This window comes from Ceratotherium simum, chromosome 5 (assembly GCF_057802395.1).
Source record: "Ceratotherium simum simum isolate JZ-2026a chromosome 5, ASM5780239v1, whole genome shotgun sequence".
NCBI classification, from domain to species: Eukaryota; Metazoa; Chordata; class Mammalia; order Perissodactyla; family Rhinocerotidae; genus Ceratotherium; species Ceratotherium simum.
The window spans coordinates 90,578,006-90,597,546 of NC_141904.1; the positions used below are offsets into that span (position 1 = coordinate 90,578,006).

At 53.8% G+C, this 19,541-nt stretch overlaps 1 protein-coding gene across 3 annotated transcripts in view; it reads right to left on the reverse strand.

Moving 5' to 3' along the window:
* The window catches only part of UROC1 (urocanate hydratase 1), a 43,660-nt gene that overhangs the window by 20,773 nt on the left and 3,346 nt on the right, over nt 1-19,541 (reverse strand). For all 3 annotated transcript variants that reach the window (XR_015552327.1, XM_004443566.3, XM_087431602.1), the window contains exons 2-14: nt 15,175-15,305; nt 14,076-14,169; nt 13,072-13,131; nt 12,604-12,732; nt 12,405-12,466; nt 7,243-7,309; nt 6,999-7,142; nt 5,788-5,876; nt 3,754-3,816; nt 3,266-3,445; nt 2,867-2,964; nt 2,066-2,138; nt 636-757 (exon numbers count right to left, since the gene is read on the reverse strand). Coding sequence is in view for 2 of the 3 variants with exons in the window: in XM_004443566.3 (XP_004443623.2) it covers nt 636-757; nt 2,066-2,138; nt 2,867-2,964; nt 3,266-3,445; nt 3,754-3,816; nt 5,788-5,876; nt 6,999-7,142; nt 7,243-7,309; nt 12,405-12,466; nt 12,604-12,732; nt 13,072-13,131; nt 14,076-14,169; nt 15,175-15,305 (1,312 nt within the window). In the remaining variant the exon portion in view is untranslated. The remainder of the gene's footprint in view (nt 1-635; nt 758-2,065; nt 2,139-2,866; nt 2,965-3,265; nt 3,446-3,753; nt 3,817-5,787; nt 5,877-6,998; nt 7,143-7,242; nt 7,310-12,404; nt 12,467-12,603; nt 12,733-13,071; nt 13,132-14,075; nt 14,170-15,174; nt 15,306-19,541) is intronic.

Genomic DNA, 19,541 nt, shown 5'->3' on the forward strand with positions numbered 1-19,541 from the left:
ACCGCCGGCTTCTGCCACACGGGTGCCTCGCCCACCCTCAGCCTGGCTCTGCAGCCCTGGATCTGTCAACCCTGACCCCCGCCCCAGCCCACGGAGCCTGGATATGAAAACGGTCCCTGGGGATTTGAAACAAGCAGCAATGGCTGACCGCCCACACAAAGACTGGGAGAGAAGCCACCTGGACCTGCAGGAAATCTTCAGAGAGAGGCGGCAGGTGCTCTGACCGCTGAGGAAGCTCTGTACAATAACCGCCTCTCCTCCACATGTGACAAAAGACACGTCAAATCCACTACACGAGAACGGACTGAGGTTAAAGCAGGGGCGGGGGCAGGTAGACGTGCGACCACCACCACCATCCACGTGTGAAGGCAGAACCAGCGCGCTCTGGACGAGCTCTGACAGGAAGAAAGCGGAGTGGGCCTGCTGGACGTGGAAGGCCACAGCACAGAGGGGGCACAGCAAGCAGCTGCAAAGACCCGGAAGCACTGTTGACAGGCACAAACCCGCGCCGCCTGCTCCTGTGCCCACGGGCCAGGCAGGGGACAGCAGAGAAGTCCGGTGGGGGGAGGCGGGTGCAAGGACAGACAGTGCTGCGTCCAGGGCTGCCGAGAGCATCTCCAACCCGACGGCCTCACCTCCGGCAGCAATGGCCTCTTCCAGCACGGACGTGGCCAGTTGATCCGTGACCGCCAGGTCCTGGGGGTCCCCTGACGTGCATACCCAGCGGAAAGGCCCGAATCCCTGGGAGAATATGTCCCTGCAGGGACAAAATGCCTTGTCACCTTGGGGCTTCCCAAGCTGGCTGTACCCACTGGCTGGGGCTGGGGAGGGAAGGGCAGCAGAGGCTGCAGAACTGAGAGCAGTGAGGCTGTCTGCAAGGGGGGTGTGTGTCAGGAAGCGTGGTGTGTGGGCATGTGTAGTGAAGCGGGGGCTTCAGCCTCTAAAATTGTTGCTGGAAGCCCCTAAGCCACTAATTGGACAGGCAGCTTCAGAGGCCCTGCCTCCTCCAGCCCCCTCCCTCCTCTCAGCCCCCTTCCTGACCTCAGTCCCCTCAGTGTTCTCTCCCCTAGCTCTCTGTCCCCCCTCTCAGAGCTGCACCATCTCTAGCTGCAGGAGCAGCGACCTGGGACACAGACAAGCAGAAATTTCCTTAAATTACTGTTACAACCTGAAAACCAGTCAAGTAAAACTAAATAGTTGAGAGAAACAGTGAAAGTGGGGCCTTGGCCACATTTGCCTTAGGTGGCCTGACCTTCCCAGGCGACCTCCAGCAGAGGGTACAGCAGCCTGGGCGTCCCTGGCCTCCCCTGCTCACCAGCCCCCTCGTAGGCTACCCCCTTCCTCCCTCTCAGAGACCTCAGCTGCCCCTGCGCGCCTGTGGCCGGCGGCCCAGCCCACTCCTGCTCTGCCCCTCCACCCACAGTGAACCTGAGAAGGAGCCGTTTCTGTCTCGCCTCCCTCCCTCTCTGGTCCCATCTGGCGCACACAAGGGCTGGCCAATCTTCTAAAAGCATCAAGAGGCCTCCTTTTCCCGGCCTCTGTGTTGCTTACACCCAAACTCCTCAGCTTGGCCTCGAAGCCTCTACCCCTAGCCCACCTCCCTCTGGGTACCTCCCGCTCCTCCCTCCTTGTCCTAGGCCGTTGGCCTCCCCAGACCTGCCCTGCAAGGCCAGGCAGGCACACGGGCTTCAGGGACCAGCAGGTCTTGGCCTTCATGGCTCAAGCCGCCCGCCGCCCGCTCGGGGCCTGTGGCCATGGCCATGGGATGGGCAGCTCCTTGGACGCAGCACTCAGGGTACACGGAGGTTGGGACATTCGCCGGGAAGTGACCTCAGCGGCTGGCCCCGCAGCCTCTTTGCTCTCTCACTGGGGCCCTGCACGAGGTCGCCCAGGGTTTCAGTTCCTCTTCACCTGCATTTTGTGGCGGAAGTCCCATGACCTGGCGCGGTGGCCACTCTAGGGCCGAGCAAAGGCCTCACTGCATGAGCCCAGCGGTGGCCAAAGGAGGAGGCTTTTCCGACGGAATGGCCAGGACCCAGACGCTGGAAGGGGCCACATCACCTACCCCATAATGTGCTGGACGTAGGAGGGGTAGCGGAATTCTGTCTTCTGGGCGCCTTTCTTCTCCACGTCGGCTCCTGTGGACAGAGCCCCGGCCCAGAATCACCTGGAGGGGCCGAGGGCTGGCGGGCCCCCCCGGGTGAGGACACACCAGCACCCGGATGGCGATTCGACAAAGGCCCAGGGAAGGGCTGTGGAGGCAGCCTGTCCTGGCAGGAGCAGCACCAGGCCTCTGTGTAGGCAGAGGAGGAAGAGAGAAGGCAGGGAGCGCGCTGCCAGCCGTGCAGGCCGCGGCGGGGCGCATCCACGTTTGCCCGCACAGCCGCAGCGTGTCTGCACAGGCATCCCCAGCCTGCAGATTCCAGGAGGCAGCCGATGCCGGACACAGGGCCCGGAGGAGGCTTCCCACTGTATGTCTTTTGTATCCCTTGAACTTTACCCTCCACAAATGACTCACCTGTTTTACAGAAAGACGTTTCCTTCACGCAAGAGTAAAGATGCATTGTTTTGCACGTTTTTTTGCTCATCCCCGAGCATTGTACCTGCTCTCCCTATGGTGCTTTACGTTGTTCTTAAAGCAAATGGAGAAACTGAGGCCCAGTGAGGCCAAGGACCTAGCAAGGCCAGCTTCCAGAAGGCCTGGCAGGGGCACAGTGAAAGCTGCACGCTGTGGCCCCACCTCCCCCAGGCACCTGCTGGGCCACCCCTGGCTGGAGAGAGGGCAGCTTGCCCAGTGCCAGCGTCTCAGCCCCTCCCAGCCTAGGGAGGCTGGGGCCCCCTCGCCCAGCCTCTCTCCTCCTCTCACCTGCTCTGTGGGCCTCCAAGAGGAAGGCGTTGCCATAGTCCCAAAAGAAGAAGTTCTCCTTGGCCAGCCTGTTGATGGCTGAGACTTGCCTCCTCAGGCTGCAACAGACTGGTGGTCAGCGGTCAGCTCTGCCCACCAGTGAGGCTCTGAGAGCTGGCCCTCCCCGCACCACCTCTGTCATCCCCGAGCCCTACCCCATGGAGCTCAGCCAGCTCTGCTGACTTCCACCTCGTCTGACAGAGAGAGGCTCAGAGAGGTTAAGGGTCTTGCCCAAGGCCACACAGCTGACTGCTGGAGAACGAGGAGGCCAGAACTGCCCAGTCCAAAAGCTCCTGCCAGCCATGCATGCCTCCCCCTACCCTGCCCCCAAGACCCGAGCTGCCCAGGGACCTGCATCACCTTTCCTGGACTAGGGCCTTGAATGCAGCAGGGTTGGAGGCCATGAGGCTCTGGGCCTCTGTGAAGCCCAGCTGCACAGGGTAGTAGCCACCACTGAATGGGTTGTGGCAGGATGTCTGGTCTGACCCCAAGTCCACCAAGAGCTCCCCTGTCGTGTCCAGTTCCTGGACCAGGCGCTCCCTGGGGAAGACGTGGGGGGTCAGCGCAGGGCGGCACCTGCAGGGGCAGAGGCAGGGGCAGGGCCTAGACAGGGGAGGACCGCAGCATGTTTTGCAGCCACAAGACCAGCAGCCAAGGGCTGAGGCCAATCCTGCAGCCCCCCAGAAAGAACTCTGGCGGGAAGACTGCCGGGTCAGGCAGAGAAGCTGCCGTGAGCCGACACTTGAAGCTTTGTGTCCTGGGAGTACCTGGCCACCCTTGGGACCTTGGCTGGAGGGGGAGGTTCACTTGGGGTCCCCAAGGCTGCCAACTCCCACCCCCCCACTTACCAAAGATCCACCACATTGCCGTGGTACCCAAGGCTGAGCACGTCCTTCTTTCTCCTTGCTTCCCTAGAAGGGCACAGAGCAGGACAGATGTTCCCGTCACATCTGCCCACAGCTGCCCCCGGCAACCGGGGGCACCAAGCTGGCTAGGACGCAGGAGACCCAGGGGCCCCGAAGAGCACCGCGTGCAAGTGGAGTGTAGGGCCTAAGGTGCAGGCACCTATGAGGCACGTCACCCGAGGATTCAGAACTGTAAGGGAAACAGACTCGACTGCCGCAGATCGGAGAACTGACTTAACAATGGTGACAACCCTTCCCGAGGAGACTCGCAGAATTAGAGCTATTGCTATTAGAACTCTAAGATGGATCTTTCTAGAACTCACTCAAGGTGATCCTCCAATTGTAGATGTCACCAAAGATGATTCCAAACATTACTCGGAAAAATAAAAGGACAAAAAAAGGAAAGCATGTTTTGGGGAAGAGAAGATTTGAACACATAAAAGCCCTCACAGACATTAGAGGTATCAAAAAGCAATGATAAGTGAGGCGGTACGGTGCCTGTTTAAAGAGGCAGATTGACTGAATCCCATGCTTGGCAGAGAGATGCCTGCCAGAGCTGCGTGCGCACCTGTCTCCCCAGAGCGCAAGGACGACGAGGCAGGAAAAGGCACCTAGTCCCAGAGGGGTGCCAGGCTGGAGGAGGACCGCATCCCAGCTGCAGGACCAGCGCGGGGATGGGGGCCCCAGAGGCTCACTCTGTTCCCATCTGTGTCTTCCACAGCTCAGGGAGCAGAAGTACGGCGAGACAGGCTGCTTAAGGCAGTTTGTGAAACTGATTTGAACTGATTTTGGCCTGTGTGTGTGTGTATGTGTGTGTGTGTGTGTGTGTGTGTGTGTGTGAGAGACAGTAGGAATTCAGCTGGCCCAAACTTTGTGTGAGGGACAAGAGGGAGAAGGCAGATGGAAGAGGGAAAGTTAGAGATGACAAAAACATCAGAGTAGTTGGAAGTGTGTGTGTGTGTCTATGTGTGAATGTGTATGTGTGTATGTGAGTGTGTGACTATGTGCATGAGTGCGTATGCATGCAAAAGTGGATATCTGTACGAGGATGTGCAAATGAGTGTGTGCGTGTGTGTGTGACAGTGTGCAAGTGTGTGCGTGTATTCAGGATGCTAAACAGCATTCACAGGGATAGCAGCTGGATCAGGCAAGACCCTTCAATGCCACACTAGGAGTTTGGAATTTCTCCTATAATTTATGGAGAGTTAGCTGAGAGTTTTAAACAGGGGTGCAATGTGGTCAAATTGACATTTTAGAAAGACCTATGTCAAAATAGTATCCAATCTTCTGTGTGTATTTTGAAGCCCCCGGGGTTTCTAATTGTAGCCAGTGGAGAACCACTGTGCTGATGCGACCTCCTCTAACGGGGCTCAGGTCTGCACAGCAAATGAGCTGCGAGGACTCTTCACAAACAGCGTCTGGGCAGCAGCTCCCAGGGCAGTCCTCCCCCATTCCCACTAACGTACCTCAGGAGACATCAAACAGGAGGGAAATGTTGCCTCTGACACAGCACAGACACTCCAGCATAAGTGGGGAGGAACCTGCTGGGGTCACGTCGAGGAAAAGCTCCACCTTTCAAAGGCTCAGGTTCCCACAACAGCTGAGACGAGCACATACTATGTGCCGCGCTCTGGGCTGCACTGAGGCCACAGCAGTGAGAAACACGACACAGTCTTCGCAAACTGTGGCTGGATATCAGGAACACCAAGAGAATGACTGCAAATCTCTTGGAACCAAGTATCTGACCACAAGTCCGCAGACCCAAGGGTTTCCTACACACTAGCCATAACAACCAGCGAGAACAGACGTTGAGACCCCTCCTGTGACGCTTCTACCGTACCATCTCTGAGCGGTCACTTGGTGGTGCCCATTGGTGGCCAGGTGTCAGGCACCGAACAGGCCACACAAGGCAGCTCAGCCTCCGGGCCCCTTCTCACTGTCTCCCTACTTTCAATGCTCACGTGTCGGTCTTTGTACCTGAGTCTTTCCATGCAGTGGTCCAAGCTGTCAGTCACTTCCATCAGCCAGCCTTGCTTCTGGCGTTTCATGAGGGCTGCTTTATCCACCTGGGACCATGAGACATAGGGCCACCCAGTGACGAATCACCCCTGAGTGTGTCACCCTCCCCTAGGCAGGTGCCACCCCCCCATGTAGATCATCCACTTTTATAACACAGTGTCAGTGCCTTCCTTATCAACAGAACTCGGATTTTGCTCAGGGTGACTTTGCTCAGGATGACACTTTGCTCAGCCCCAGGAGATGAACCATGTCCAAGCTAATCACAACTATCCTTTCCACTGTTTCCAGCCTCCCTTGTAGATAAGAACATCATTTATCCAATACTGGCCAACGACATAAAAGAAGGAATTTCTAAGACATTATTTTCAGGCTAAAATAGAGTCAGCCATAGCTGGCACTTTCCCTTCTCCCTTCTTCCTGCCTTAAATATAGATGGGATGGTTGGGGCTGGAGCAGCCGTTTTGTATCCGTGAGGGAAGCCCAAGAGAATCTAGAGATGTTGGCCCTGACATCACTGAGCTGCTGAACCAATGCCAACACTGCTGGTTATGTGAGAAAAATAAAACTCTATTTGTGTAAGCTGCCATAGTTCAGTTTTCTGTTACCTGAAGCCAGATGGGCTCCGAACAAGTACAGCTATGTATATCACAGGTTTAGCATCAACTAAGTGCAAATCACCTGGTGTGTATCACCAAGGCTTTTCTCAGAGCCACTCACTGCCTCTTCCTGCTTGCCTTCCTCTCCTCGGCACTACCAAAGAAAGCTATGAGAGCCAGCCAGGGAAAGCTGCCTTCCCTCACCTCGACTGGTGGCGACTCATGTGCTTCCCCTACCCCTGACTGGGGACTGTCTGAGTTGGGGGAGTCTGTGTTCATTTATTCACAAACATTTACTGGCTCCCAGCTACGTTCCAGGGACGTGGTGGATAAGGGAAGCCGTGCCCACAGAAGGTCAGTTTCACAGAAGCATCAGCAGGCACTGACTGTGGAAGGGGGTGGGCACTGTGAAGGCAGGAGGCATGCACTGCCGTGGGAACCCAGCCTGGGAGGCTCTGAGGAGGCGGTGCATGAGGGGCGCGAGAGAACAGAGGGCTGTGAGTGTGAGCGGCTCTGGAATGAGGAAGGACGGAGGTGGGCAGGGAGAGGACTAGGCACTCCTGCCAGGCTCACCTCTGCTATCACACCGATGCACCCCACGATGACTGCAGCTTTGGCCTGAGCCCCACTCATTCCGCCCAGCCCAGAGGTGACGAAGACCTTCCCAGCCAGGTCCTCGATGCCTAGGTACCGACGCCCTGCATTCAGCACTGTGAGCTGCAGGAAGAGGAGTCGGGTGCTCACTGTCCACTCCTAGCACGTCCACAGCATGTCCACCTCCCATACCCTGTGGACAGGCATGGCCCCTATCTCTCACCACTGTGCCGTGGACGATTCCTTGGGGACCGATGTAGCAATAGCTGCCTGCTGTCATCTGACCGTACCTGACCACAGACAAGGCAAGCAGGGAGGTGAGCCCAGGGCCAGGCACAGCCTCTCCCACTTTAAGTGGTTGAAAACTCATTTTTTTTTTTTTTGTGAGGAAGATCAGCCTTGAGCTAACATCCATGCTAATCCTCCTCTTTTTGCTGAGGAAGACCGGCTCTGAGCTAACATCTACTGCCAATCCTCCTCCTTTTTTTCCCCCAAAGCCCCAGTAGATAGTTGTATGTCATAGCTGCACATCCTTCTAGTTGCTGTATGTGGGACGCGGCCTCAGCATGGCCGGAGAAGCGGTGCGTCCGTGCGTGCCCGGATCCGAACCCGGGCCGCCAGTAGCAGAGCGCGCACACTTAACTGCTAAGCCACCAGGCCAGCCCTGAAAACTCATTTTTAATTACCCCAAAATCATTAATACATTCTCCTTAAAAAACATTATAGAAAAGGCTACCGGCCCCCACTTCTGGTCCCCTGGCCTCTCAGACCTTCTATAAACAGGTTTCGCTCTCTTAAGACCTGTAGTATGATCGGTAGAATCGCAGTGGGGAATATCTAGCCATATAGACGGAAGCTGAAGGCAACCTGACCCCGTACTTCCTCTTTCGATGCTTATGCCCACGTAAGGACACGCACACCATCGTTCATAGCAACTTTCTTTGCACTGGCCAAAACCTGACACAGCTGAAATGCCCATCACCAGGAGGAGAGAAAAATGAATCGCGGCGTGTGAACACGATGGAACACTACCCGGCGAAGAAGAAGGAAGCCCTCCCGTGTGCCATGTGGCTGAGTGAAGAAGCCAGACTGAAAGAGTACATTCTGCAGGATTCTACTCCTATCACATTCGACCACCTTCATTTGGGGAGCCGACCTGCTGGCAGGAGGGAGGGAGCTGTGGGAGGCGGGGGCGGGGCTATCTATGCACATTTGTCAGCATTCACCGAGCTGCACACCTCAGGTTTGTGCACCGCGCTGTGTGTAAGTTAGACTTCCGTGAATGGCATTTAAAGGACTGTTTTGTGTGAGGGGTTATTGTTATTGTTAGTATTAGTTACATAAATGGCCTCATTTTGTAGGTATTGTTTCTGCAGCTTGCTTTTCCCCCTAAACACAATGCCCGTGGTGTTCTTTCAAAATCAGCACACAGATCCTGCTTATTCTTTTCCATGACTCCACCGTATACAGTATCAGAAGCCACAGAATGTTCTCCTCTCCCCTATTGATCATTGGGATGGCTCCGGCTCCGGTTCCCCTACACGAACAACGAACAACACTGCAGTGTGCAACCTGGGCCCCTAGGCTGTGCCCTCCAGGGTGGAAACCAGGAAGGGGGAGTGCTGGGTCATCAGGTGCAAACATTTAAAATACTAATGGATACCGTCAAATTTCAGAGGGACTGTCGGCAGCAGTGCATGAGTGTGCCTGTTCCCATCACTTGAGAACATCCAACACTGGATTTGGGCAGTGTGATGGGGATTGACAGCATTCTGCTGTTGCCTCAGTTTTACCCTTCCCAGAGGACTGCTGAAGTAAGGAGACTCTCCAGCCCCTACTTCCTTGTCAACTTCAAGTTCACTGCTCTTCTCTATGGGGCCCCTGTCCCCAGGTAACCTTCCCCAGCCCCTTCTCTCTTCTGGAGCAAGGGGGGGATCCTGATTGTCACAGGTCTGTGTCTGAAGGCCAAGCCTATCCCATAACTTAGGCAAGGCACTGGTCCACTTGGAACCTCTGCTTCCGTGACTGGGGAAGCAGGCAAGGAAAGGGTTACTGAGAATCTGATCAATAATTAGCATGGTCTGTCAAATGTTTTCCAGACAAGAAGAAACTAAACGTTCTTTTTTTCAGAAGCTGATGTCCCCGTCTGGCAGATGCTGCCATCTTGCATGCTTGCAGCAAAACCTCTACAAAAGACTCCAGCCCCAAGCGTCCAAAAGTTACCTTGCACTCCTTACGTAGCAGCACGTGCCTCGCACTCCTTATGTAACGGCTTAATGGCACGTCCCTTGCACTGGTTATGTAATGGCCTGCTTACCTACTACACACGCGCCCTGGTTAAGCACAGTTGTTACACAGTTGTAACGAATAAACCTGTTATCCTCTGCACTCTTGTGTATAAAGTCTCCACCGGCACTGAGCTCGGGGAGACACTGCTTTTGGGAAATATCCCGTGTTCTCCACTGCTTGTGCAAACAATAAACCTTTTCTTCACCCACTTCAGCCTTGGTTGTGCTTATCGGCTCTGTACTCACCAAGAGACAGACCCATTGAGTTTGGTTACACTTCCTCTTCCAAAAACTGGGGAGGCACTACCCTTACCTTGACAGGTTATATGACTATCACGCAACATAAGAGGATAGTGCTAACATAATAAACCTCCATCCAGGGAGACAGGTGAAGCCACCAGACCCCAGGGCAGCACAGACCCCAGCCCCCACCACGGCTGTGCTCCCCGGTGGGCCAGCACCCTCCGGAGCCCAGTGCCCCAGGGCTCCCTTTGTGCCCCGTGCCAAGGGTGCTGCCTTATCATTTCATCAGTTGTCACACAACTCTCTGAGGGAGGAGCTGCCAACATCCCCTCTTTACAGACAGGATCGGAGTCCCGGCGTCATGCACAGACACGTGGCAGAGCTGGGGACTGATGTCTAGTCTTTCTGACTCGATCCTTTGTGCTCCACTGACCTGCTGCATGCTGCTCCCAAGATCACTCTTGGAAGTAAAATTGTGGGGGCAAATCTTCTCCATTTGGAGCTTTGACCCCAGTCACTGGACGCAGCCCTCCCGGCCTCCTGCAGCCTTGCTGTGCTGACCTAGACTCTGCCCCAATCTGTGCCTACCGGTTTCCCCACATCCTCCCCAGCACGTGCTGTCCTCTGTATTTTCATTTTTGTCAGCCTGACAGTGAAAAAGTTTTGCTTTATTCAGATTGCTTAGACATTTAAACCTTTTCCTGTCTCTACTGGCAATTTGCATCTTTTCTTTAGTCAACTGGTCAACTGCCCACAGCACCTGGGGTCAACCCTCAGGTGCAGCCAGACCGGGTCTGCCTCTGCAGCTGCCCCCTTTAAACCATCCTGAATCCATGAAGCAGAGGCACAGCAACGCGCCCGAAATCACAGTTAGGAACAGCGGAGCCAGGATGGGGACCACTGCTCTGGCTCCACAGCTGCTTCCCCTGGCACAGAAGAGGTCTTCAGCCCTCACAATAATATTGACAGCAACAGTAACTACTCGGGACCAACCCAAATGATAACTGGGTTTCTGAGCCTCAGTTTCTTCCTCCACTAAACGGGTCAGTAAGGGTACCTAGTTCAGAGGCTCTCGTAGAGGATTAAATGCGATGGCATCTATAAATCCTAGAACAACACACAGTGGTGACTATTATTATGATTATACTATAACGTATTAGCCTGAGGCCTGGTTAATTGGCTTCTAATACCCCCGACTTGACCACATTTTACATGGTTATTATCTTAGAGCGACACTCTCAGAGATTCACAAAGATGTGCGGATCAGGACCCTCACTGTAGTATTCTTTATAATCCCAAGGAACTGGAAACAACCCAAATCAGATGCCAAGTGGGCTAAATAAATTATGCTGCAATTGAACACTGAGGGTAGAATAAAAGTTAGACCACATTTGCTGAAATAAACAATCTCTAAGCTGTGTTGTCAAAGCAGAAAGGTATGGGCCCGCCCCGTGGCTTAGCGGTTAAGTGCATGCGCTCCGCTACTGGCGACCCGGGTTTGGATCCCTGGCGCGCACCGACGCACCACTTGTCCGGCCATGCTGAGGCCGCGTCCCACATACAGCAACTAGAAGGATGTGCAGCTATGACATACAACTATCTACTGGGCCTTTGGGGGAAAAAATAAATAAATAAAATCATTAAAAAAAAAAAAGGCAGAAAGGCAAGTGCTGAGGGTATTTATAATGGTCTTCTTACCTAAACCTGTAACCACATGCATAAGAAAGGTCTGGAAGACACAGGAGACACTGTGAACTGGGGAGTCTAGGGTAGGAGAGGGATTTCCTTTTCACTGTAGTTCCTTTTATACTGTTGGAGGGAAAAGTTTTCAGTCTGGAGCGTGCATTAATTTTATAACATGGAATAGTAGTGCTCTGGACCTTGACGGGGTCTGAGTTGCACCAGTAAACACATTGGTTAGAATTCACCCAACAGTGCACGGAACATGTGTGCATTTCATTATTGTAAATTTCACTTTGAAAGAAAAAATTGTAAATACTGAATTCCAGGCCATAATTATTTGCATCTTACTTTGAGATGCCCCAAAACCCAAGGCAGGAGGATAGATGGAGGGATAGATAGATAGATAGAGACGGGATCAAGCGAGTTTAGTAGTGTGTTAATCACAGAATCGGTGTTCACTGTAAATTCTTTCAATTTTCTGCATGTTTGAAATGGTTCATAATAAAATGTTGGAGAAAAGCAGGATTTAAATTGTATGTTCACTCGCTTACAAGTATATAAAAATTGTAGGCATATCCATGAAAACTACTAGGGAATACGTAAACATGAAATTGTGCTGCAGTGCTGTGATTGTGAGTGTTTTTCAAAATTGTATTTAATATTGCTACATTGTTTTATAATAAAGCATGGTGTGAAATGAATAAAGGAAAATCTCATTCGAAGTGCAGCTAGGAAGCCCTGAAGGGGGAGCACTCATGCACACCACCCACTGCAGCTATCTGTACAATCCTGGGCAGGAAGAGGCTCACCTTACTACCCCAGCAGAAGGAAGGAAGATTTTCTCTTTGTCCAGCAACAGCCCAGACTATGAGAGACTGCCATGCTCAGCCAATGAGAAACTGTCACCACCCTGAACTCTCACTCTTCTCCAGTGGACTTTTGTTCAAAACAGCCCCTCCCAAGTTCCTCCTGCCCTCTATAACAGCAAGCCCCTCTCCTTTGTTCTCCAGACTTGCCTATGGTTTTGCCATAGTTGCATGTCCTGAGTGGCAATTCCTCTGCTATTCCCAAATAAACTCATTTAGCTGGTAAAACAACTGGCTCTTTTGCTTTTAAGGCCAACAACGACTAAGTTGGAGATGCCATAACATAAACTGAAATAGCAACTTACATTGTAACTCCAAGGGCAAAGAGCTTCTCATACTCTGTCCTGGAGGAGTAGTTAGGAATGACCTGGAAAACAGGGGCAGGAGCCGAGGGCTGCGGGCAGCGCAGAGCCCTTGGAGATGATGGCTGAGCGAGCGTCAGGAGCGCCTGGCTCTCCCTGCTGCCCCCAAGCAGCCTCCGTGCCCGGCTGCCCCCAGACCCACCATCCCATTGGTGATGACCAGCCGTGGGGCACCAGGACTGCTCGGGAAAAGGCCCAGCGGGTGTCCGCTGTACATGACCAGGGTCTGCTCCTCTGTCATCTGTGACAAGTAGGACATCGTCAGCCAGAACTGCAGAGGAGAGCAAAGCATAGAGGGCTCTGTTTAGTGGGGGGCCCACACCAGGTCTCAAGTCACCAACCAAGCCCAGAGAGCTCCCACAGGCCCCAGGAGTCCCCTCCAGTGCCTCTGTCCCTCCAGGTCTCCATTGCACTCCAGTGGCTCCTGGTGCCTCCCATAATGCCACTCCTACCCTTAGGAACTTCAACATCCCCAAATAGGGTCCAGTGCTGAGATCTCAGGCATTTCGGGGGCAGAGACCTGAGTCCCAAGCCTCAGAGTTTGTAATCTCCTTCCCGGCCAGAGGACATGGTGGGGAAAGGCCTGGGGGTGGGGGCCAAGCCAGCATACCTGAGCCCAGTTGCTAAACACCTGCCCATTTCCTCCATAGGTCACGAGCTCCTGGGGAAACTGGAGAAGACATGGTGTTGTTTGAGGTGGGGCCCTGGGAAGGAAGGGCCCCCATCCCTGTGCTGGGCTCAACAGGACAAGGTGGCCAACAGCCCTTGAAGAAGGAGTTTGGGGTACAGGGTGAGAAGCCAGAGGGGCGAGGGCAGGGACAGCGGCCTCTATAGGAAGACTGGCCCATCTGTGACTGGGGTAACGGCTTGGCTTGGGGTGAGAGTCAGAGCTGGGTCTGCAGTCACTTTGGAACTCATCCTGGGGTCAATGTCAGGGGTCTGTTTGTGACCAGGTTCTGGGGCCAGGGCAAGGGCTGAGGAAGCTCTGACAACTAGGCAGAGTGGTCAAATTCTAGGGATATATTGCCTTCAAATATAACATTGGAGACTCACTCCTGCGAAGGCTACCCTTTGTCAAATGTGGGTATCTGATGTACAGACTGGCTCGAGGATGCCTGTGCCAGGCACATGTGGCACGTCCATGTGCAGCTATCGAGTGCTTGAACCGTGGCCTGTCTGACGTGCTCTAAGTGTAAAATACACCCCTGATTTCAAAGACTTAGTGGGAAAAAAGATTGTAAAATATCTCAATAATTTTTATAGTGATTACAGGTTAAAATGATAATATTTTGAATATATTGGGATAAACAAAATACAGTATTAAATCTGTTTCTTTTCACTTTTTCACGTGGCTGTTAGAAGATTTACAAGGCCACGTGTATCCACTGTACCAATGTTGATGTCCTGGTGTTGATGCTCTGCTGCAGTCACAGATGATGCAACCACGGGGGGATGCTGGGAGAGGGGTATGTGGTCCTCTCTGCACTATCTTTACAACTTCCTGCGAATCTATCATTACTTCTAAGTAAAAATCTTAAAAGCATTACGTGTGTGTCCCATCATGTTTCTATGGGACAGTGCTGGCCCCGGGGCCCTGGTTTCCCGAGCCACTACCTGGGCCACAGCAGGGTCCAGGTTGTTCATGATCATATGCATGATGGCCGCAGCAGCTCTCGTCCGGCAGGGGTACTGCTCGATGGGGTAGGCCCTGCAAGAGGAGTGCAGCCACCAGGTGTGACCAAGCGAGAGCACCCAGCTTCCTTCCTGCAATGCTCAGGCCCACCCTGCTCGCACAGGGGTGGACAGCTAGACCTGCGTCCTGCCGCGGAGCTCCCAGCAGGAGGCGCTTCCAGACCAGCAAGGCCAACCTGCTCTGGGCTCACGTTGTGCTTTGTGCTGCCCCTTCTAGGGATGGGGAGTTTGGCCGTCCTTCCTCACCACGCGGCAGGCTCCAACTGGGAGAAAGCTGACTTTGAAGCAAAGCTGATGTCTGCTTTCCAGAAGCCTCTACCCTGGGCGGAGTTTACTCATTCCTTCTTTCCTTCACGTCACCAGCGCTCCTGGGCACCAATTCTAGAGTAGGTGCCAGGCCAGCAGACCCTGACAGGAATGAGGGGACATGGCTCCTGCTTTATGGGGACAACAATACTCCCTGTGTGGTCTCAGACAAGTCAGGGCTTCTGGGCACATTCAAGACCAATGGTGCTCAGAGTATGACCCCTGGGAACTGTGAGAGAGGCAGATCCTCCCGCCCCACGCTAGAACTGCCGAATCCACAACGTGGGGTGAGGCCAGCCACCCACGTTTTCACAGGGCCTCCAGTGCCGTCCACGCTGCAGCTTGAGGCCCCTAACGGGGACCCTGAACTCTGTGAGGACTGACAGAGCCGCGTCTCCTCACCCTCTGGCGGGACGGCGAAATGTGGAGTTTAGAAAGGGATTTTGGATACAATTTGGCTCCAGAATTGCACAGAACTGACTGCCCAGGACGGTGGGCCAGAGAGACCCATCTGATCAGGATCCCATATCTGGAGCCCAGTTCTAGGCTGCAGACCCCCACAGACACAACACAGCCGCCCTTCTCTGCGCGAGTGCCTCGTCTCAGCACGCAGCGCGTGGGCCTCCTAGCACAGACAGCCTGCATGCTCCCCTCACTGCCGACCCTCCCAGCTGCCTCCCCCGCCCCCTCTGAAGCTGCGCCCGCCGGCACTCACCTCATTTCAATGCTGGGGCAGAGCCGGTACATGTAGATGTGCCCATACTGCCGCAGCTCCTGGGCAAACTCGGGGGCCAGCAGCTCCTGGAGGTCCGGGGGGAAGTAGCGCAGGGCGTTCCTCAGCGCCAGCTGCGGGAGGAGAGCAGTGAGGGGCAGCAGGGGACATGGGACTCCAGGCCAAGCATCCTGAGGCTTCCACGACGGGCCATCCTTCTTCCCCACCTGGATTTGACTCCACTCCACTCAGAAACATATGGTGTCACTCAGAGACTGCCTAGTTCTCACCCCAGGCCCATCTACAATGTCACCTCCTTCAGGAAGCCTTCTCAGATTGCCCTCCCCCCTTCATGTGGGCAGACCTCTAGCCCCTCCCTCTTTTCTACATACTGGGGACCAGGCTGCTTGACTCCAGGCAAGGACCAGAGAGAGGCCTGCTCTGAGGCTTGCAGCTACAGTGGGAGATGCAGACTCAAGAGGAGGGAAAGCAGACCTGCCAGGGTCCCGCAGGCACCTTATGCAATTGCAGAGAAGCACCCTCCCCTGGCACCCAGCTTGGCAAGCAGCCTCAGGCAGTGCACAGTTGCAGCTCTGGGAGTGAGATCCCGCAGATCCGGGACGGGAGAAACCTTCGAAGGGCTTCTCCTCCAGCTATGGAAGGCAGCTCAAACTCCCAGCCCCTCCGGTGGTCACTCTTCTCCAGACACCCCTGATGTTCCTAGTCCTGCCTCAGAGCCTTTCATTCACCCTTCCGTCTGCCTGAACCCCCTCCACTACCCTGCCTTTTCTTGGAGGGCCCCTGCCTTCACTCGGGTCTCAGTCCAGATGCCCCTCCTTAGAGGCCTGCCTTGACCTTCCCTTCTGGTCCCAGCCTGTCTCCCCACCTTTGTTTCCTGCCCAAGCGTTACATTGTTGGATGCTCTATGGTTTGTTTGTTCCCTTGCTTACACTCCATTTGCTAAACTGAAGGAGCGCCAGAGTTCTGACCAGCCCTTCACAGCCCTCTTCCTTCCAACACCCAGACTGGAGCCTGAGGGCAGGCACAGGGAAAGTAGGGGAGGGGCAACCTGGTGTCTCAGTGGACGTTGAGGCCATTTATTCAACAAGCTGACCCTGGAGAACAATCCACTTTGGGGGCGAGGGGAGATGAGCTGGGTGTGATGAATTTATTCACTTATTCATTCAACACACCTCTGTTGAGAGGAGAGGTGGTGTGAAACTCGAAGAAGACAGATGGGCTCTGGACACTGGAAGGGAGGAGGTGACAGGAGAAGAGCCTAGGGCCCAGGACTGGGCCCTGAGGACACCAGTATTGGGGCAGGGGCAGAAGTGCCAGCCAGGGATACTGGGAGCTGGGAACCCAGCCAGGAGCATGGGTGCCCTGGGGCCGAGGGCAGAGGGCTAGGAGAAGGACAGGAGTCCAGTGCACCCAGAGGTCCAACACGGCATGCGCTAAGACAGGCCTCCTGGAGTGAATGACAAGGGTGTCACTGGGGGCCTCGGGGAGGGGATGGGGTGGGAGGAGAAAGAAGGAGAGGGATAATGCAGGAGGGAGCAGAGGGCAAGAGCAGGCAATGAAGAAAACACCAGCTCAGGGAGTTATGGAAACTGGAAAAGGTTTGCAGAGCCATCCCCTCATTTAATTTTCACATAGAATAAAAGCACATAATCCCTTCTCTCTTGGAAAAAACTGATCAGGAATATGAGTTTCTCCCTTCAGAACAGTGGCTAGGAATACGCCCCAGCAGGAGGCTGTCAAACTCCAGCAGACATCAGAATCACCAAGGGCTGTGCAGCCCTGATGCTGGGCTGCCCCGCAGTCTCTGATTTGCATTTCTGACACGTTCCCAGGTGCTGCTGCTGCCGCCGCCGCCGCCGCTGGCCCTGGGACCTCGCTTTGGGAACCGCTGCAGGACAGTAACGAGGATGAAGAATCCACAGCCCCGTGCAGCAGCAGGGATGAATCTCCCGCCCCAAGGTTCAGTGAAAGAAGCCAACACAAAAGGGGCACCCTGCACAACTCTGAGGATTCCAAGTTCAAGAGCAGCAGGGCTCAGGGCCCCGGTCAGAATCAGGACAGCGTTACCCTCTGGGTCACCGTCCGTTCCTCTCTCCCGGTGTGTCTGTGAGGTGCACACCTGTGCACATGTGATTTCGGCTGCTGTCTGTGCACGTTACACCTCAACACAAAGATTGTTTTTGTTTGTTTGTTTGTTCTGGTGTGTAGCTGAAACTGGGGGCCAACTTGCTGTGACTGTGCTCAGTTAGTCGTCTGTTTGCATTACTGAAGCCCACCCTGTAGATAACATCTCTGACGCTTGGGTCTCCATGGTAATGGGGGCTTCAGTTGTTTTTCAGGAACTGAGAGTTGACTCCTTGTCCAGTTCAGGCCGGTTAAGACCACTGAGTCATCAACTGGGCCTGCGCAGATGCCTGATAGGTGACCCTTGGACGTCAGGGGCCTGGAAACGCCACGCTCAGATCATGGTAACACCACCATTTTGTGACCATGCGTCCCGTGAAGAGCAGGGAAGCTGGCCTGTGCCTGCTCAGATCATCAACTACCTCGCCTCTCCTCACCTCCAGCCACCTACCCCACACTCCAGACCACCCTGCCCCTCTATCCCGTAAATGTCCCAAGTCCCCATTCCTGGGAGGTGGACTTGAGATTTGTTCTCCCATCGCCTTGCTCAGCTGCCTTGTGAACAAACCCTTTCTCTACCGCAAACTCGTCATCTCAGAGACTGGCCCGCTGCGCGGCGGGCAAGACGAGCCTCGTTTACTAACATAGCTTCTGATCAGAGCTTGCCAAGCGAAATATTTAAAGAAGAGTTTCAAAAGCAATATATATTACACACACACGCACACGTACACATGCTCCACACAAGACTTAACCTCACCACCTGGGTCCTAACATATTCTACCCTATTCCAGCTGCTTTTATTTCATTTTCTAGCAAATACTGATTGCAACCCCTAACCAACTTCACAGCCTGCTCCGAGGTGGCAGCTGCAGTCTGAAACCACTGTGTCCACTATTTTCACAGCAATGCTGCTTCCTCACCTGGGCTAAACTTGGTGTTTTACTAAGGTGCCAGACAAGGAAGGCCGGGGTTCAACGGTGTCAAATGCTTTTGCAACGCTGTATATATAACTCAAAAAAACACAGCTAAGGTTCCTGTCAAAATTAATGACTTTTAAATTGTATCATTGATAGAATGGGCCCAGCCACTCTTTGAAATGTATTTAAAGGCTGTACGAAATTCAGTCTGTTCTAAGATGAATGCACGTGTGCCATAAACATAAAGGAGATTCTGGCAAGTTCCGGAATCCTAAACGCAGCACAAAAGCTCTGCTTGCCATATTTTCCCTTGGATAAGATTTCCATTTTATGACCACTGAATTTTTCTTTACCCCTGAAATTCACTAATTTAGCCTAGATAATGTCTTAATGTCAACTATTCTACATCAAGTTTTCTTTCTTTTTCTTTTGAGGATAAACGATATCTTTTTATCTGCAATTTCATGTTTTTACTTAGTTCAGGAAAGTTGTCTTCTATTATATTTTTTGTTCAATAACTTTATCCTCTATGTCTAGAGTTACATCATAGGCATGCAATTAATATTTCTTGGGTGAAAAAATAAAAAAAGAAGCAGCTCTGTGTGCTGCCTGGATTCAACACTCCAAGTCTCTGACTGGGGGCAGTTTTCAGCAGTAAGATGAAAACATGGCGCTCAGACAGGTTGTGTGACCTGCCTGAGGTCCCACAGCAGGCCTGTGGCAGGCCTGAGGGGAGGCCCAGGTGCCCCCACGAACCTTGGGAACCTCAGCAGAGGAGGCGGCACAGTGAGGACAGGCCTGGTGGAGTGATGGGGTCAGTGGCTTCCTGATGAGCACGGTACAACAGACACAGCTGAGTCAGCCCCTGGCCCTGCCACCTACTAGCTGTCACCTCGGCCTCAGCTCCCTTATCTCTCAGCATGGCCTACTTGGCGGAGGAGTTGGAAGGATTAGATGAGATAATGCCTACTGCCCAACACACGGTGCCAGGCCCTCTACCCACCTGATCTTTTAAAGACCTCCAAGGCAGAACCTGGGGAGTATTTCTTGCTTCCTCCCCCTCCTCAGCTTTGCAGCTTCCTTATTTGCAATGCCACAGCACACACAGGGAGAGCCAGTGGGAGCCCTATCTGGGAATTCACACCCCGGGTGGTCATCTGGCATGCTAATCACAGGATGCTGCCACAAGCCTTCAGCTCTCCATATCCCGGTCTACACCAGAGGGTCTGCTGTGCCGCATACAGAATGGCAGAGGTGAATTTTCATTGGGGAGATTGTGGCCTGTTAGTCGTATAATGCACGTTACAA